General features: G+C 46.6%; 1 protein-coding gene across 1 annotated transcript; it reads left to right on the forward strand.

The window, feature by feature from the left end:
* Window positions 1-553: 553 nt before the first annotated feature.
* Window positions 554-1668, forward strand: LOC103627158 (DUF679 domain membrane protein 7). The gene has a single exon (XM_008647463.2). It carries the CDS (start codon window positions 733-735, stop codon window positions 1366-1368), a length of 636 nt encoding a protein of 211 aa, XP_008645685.1. The 5' UTR covers window positions 554-732; the 3' UTR covers window positions 1369-1668.
* The last annotated feature ends 1540 nt before the right edge of the window (window positions 1669-3208 follow it).

A 3208-nucleotide genomic window follows, 5' to 3' on the forward strand; every position in this document is an offset into this window, starting at 1 on the left:
GGAAGGACGAGCTAACGAACAGGCTCACTCCCTCTCTCTCGCGAACGCTTGTAACCCCTACTACGAGCTTCCCCTGGTGCGAGATAATACGAGCCGCGTTTTCTCCTTGTGTTCCATCTCGCGTCAACCCATCTGGGCAGGGGCACGCAGTGACAAATTTACTGGTTAGGTTACGGACCCCTCGGGTCCGAAACGTCGACAATATTAATATGGCATATCTAATGATACTAATTTATTGTCACCAAATTTCACTTAGGTCTAGTTTGAGAGCCACAAAACTGGAAGAGATTAGAAGGGATTAGAGGGAATTGAATAAGAAGGAGATTCTAGCCCTTCTAATTTTTTTTGGTTTTGTTGCTCTCAAACTAGTGAGATGGAAAAAACTTGCAGAAGTATTTTTTTTTATCGGTACATCAGTTGTCTTTGCATCTTTCACTATGCCAGCCGAGAAGAAGTTGCTAGTACCTTCCAGGATTCTTGGCTGTGCGGCTAAGCCACGCCTGCTGGGTCCTCGTCTAAGCCTCTAAAGGCACCGACATGGCCATCCATGGCAGCGTACGAACTCGGGCTTCCTTGCGTTGTACTGAGCGGTTCTTCGTGTCCCAGATCGCACGGCCCACGAATGTTCCTTGCTTCCTAGCTAGAACTGCTTTCTGCCTGCACTGGAACAAGCGATAGATATTTCAGGCGAAAGACTGCAGGCAGGCAGCACCGCAGCAGGCAGCAGCCACCATGGCATCCCAGGCACCCAATGGCGACGCGGAGGCGCCACTACTTGCGGCCACCGGTGACGCGCCGACGACGACCGTCATCGGCAAGGCCCTTAACAGCACCGCCGACCTCGCCAAGCACCTCCCGACGGGCGCCGTGCTCGCCTTCGAAATGCTGTCGCCGTCCTTCACCGCGTACGGTACCTGCAACGCCGCGAACCGCGCGCTCACGGGCTGCCTCATCGGCGCCTGCGCGCTCTGCTGCTTCGTCCTCTGCTTCACCGACAGCTACCGCGACACCGCCACGGGCGCGCTGCGGTACGGCTTCATCACACCCAGCGGCCGCCTGCTCCCCATCGAGGGTGGCGGCTCCAGCTCCGGCCCCGGCCCCGGCGCGCCGCCGCCGCGGGACGACAGGTACAGGCTGACCGTGCGCGACGTCATGCACGGGCTGCTGTCGTTCGCGGTGTTCCTGGCCGTGGCCATGGTGGACCGCAACGTGGTGGCGTGCTTCTACCCCGTGGAGTCCGCGTCCACCAGGCAGCTGCTGGCGGCCGTGCCCGTGGCGGCCGGCGCCGCGGGGAGCTTCCTATTCGCCATGTTCCCGTCCACGCGGCGCGGGATCGGCTTCCCCGCGGCCGTCGCGGCGGCGTCCTGAGTCCTGACGAATGAATTACGTCGTCGGGTCAGCCGGTCCAGGTGGTCAGCTGCTGGCGGCGCGCGGGCTTTTGTTTGTTTGGATGATTGCCCACTTCAATGGCAGCCTAAGGCTAGCTGCTAAATCACATAAACAACCGTCATGCTTGCGCATTTCCATTGCATTCCCCCACACTTTACAATTTCGTCGAATGAACTTACGGGTGTGATACTACCTCTATTCTTAAATATTACGCTGCATAGTTTATTTTTGAACTAAAAAACTTCAAATAAAAAAGGTGCATGGGCGTATTATCTATTACTTCACTTTCTTTGATGGGAACGTATTAGGGTTTACTATTTTGCTATTTCGTTTTACAGTCATTTCTTGGTGATTAGCGAAATCGAGAAACCAAGCGAATTTCATCGAATTTCACTATTCCCGGAGTGGTTTGTGATTTCAAATTTGAAAAAAGGCTTTCAGTGATTTATCACCGGAAAATACTAATTAGCTTAGAAAAAAATATTTATAAACTCCTAGGAACATCTAGTTTCTTATATTTTCCCCCCAATTTTCTATGTTTTTTGAATTTAAAAAATTTCAAACTATTCGCCGGGAACCGATTTTGTCGTGTGTACCGGAAACGAGAAACGTAGCGGATTTCACCGAATCCCAAGCGAGATTTTTCATCCATGGAACGTATCCGTTGATCAAAAGTTACGACACCTACGTGCACGTCTTAAATTTAGGAAATTCATCTCGCATCCAATAGTAACCGCTAATTTTACGAAGAACCTCTGTAAGGGGGAAACAGCGTAGTACATTTTTTCCAGTTTGCTCTCTAATCGTGTTCTGATTACGTAGTTAGAATTTTACTTAGAGGGTCTTTGAATATACTAGAGCTAATAGTTAGTTGGTTAAAATATTACTAGCAAAATTAAATTAGCTAGCTAACAAACATCTAGCTAAGATCAACTTCAAGAGATTTAGCTATTCTCTAAAATAGTTTTTACAGAAAAAGTGTAGACTAATCCAACAGACTTGATAAATCTACGGACTGAATGGAGAGTAAAGCAGGCTATCCAAAAATAGAGAGTGGAGGTGGAGAGATAGAGAGCCACTAAATTTACAAAGTCTACTAGTTAGGTACCCGTGCGTTTCAATTTATATCATATAGATAGACCTTATTTAAATAGATAGTTATTCAAATGTTTGTTCACAACGTCTTGTCTCATTGTTGATCCCTTTACAATCACATTTGTCATGACATCATGAGTCTTCGTTTTTAGTATAAGTCGATGAATAGATAATATGGTAAGTAGTGTATTTTTTTAGAGTGCATTGCTACGGTTTCAATAAAATCATATGGATAGACTTTGTTTTAATAAAAACACAAAAATATTTGTGTTCTGTTGATTAGAAGGATGTAAATGTGCAGCTAACACTTAAGGTTTAAACCCTACCCCGGTGTTGCGATGGCACATTTGTGGGCAACATAAACTTCAAACTACAAATGGCTACTATTGGAACATGCAGTACTATTGCTGAACTAAATTGATGCCTTCAATGACCTTGATCCTTGAACGTCACAACAACCACTGGGTTGGGAAACCTCAGTCAATGTGTTGATGACAATTAGCTCAGAACACCCCATACCGTCCTTGCAAAGCACGACCACTTATGCTAGTCTGTGATTGTATTCATCAGATATTTCTTTATTCCATACACCTATCTGTATGATATTATGCACCTATACAGAAATATAGTTCTATACTTCTATCATTTTCTACACATGACGTACCATGACCAAAATCTATTACTACTCTATTAAGATAGCAAGGAAGGCGTCCACACCCCACCT

Source organism: Zea mays, chromosome 5, assembly GCF_902167145.1.
Source record: "Zea mays cultivar B73 chromosome 5, Zm-B73-REFERENCE-NAM-5.0, whole genome shotgun sequence".
NCBI lineage: Eukaryota > Viridiplantae > Streptophyta > Magnoliopsida > Poales > Poaceae > Zea > Zea mays.

Excerpts from the sequence above, each read along its gene's own strand:
- LOC103627158 (XM_008647463.2), top strand. The coding sequence starts at position 733 with ATGGCATCCCAGGCACCCAATGGCGACGCGGAGGCGCCACTACTTGCG.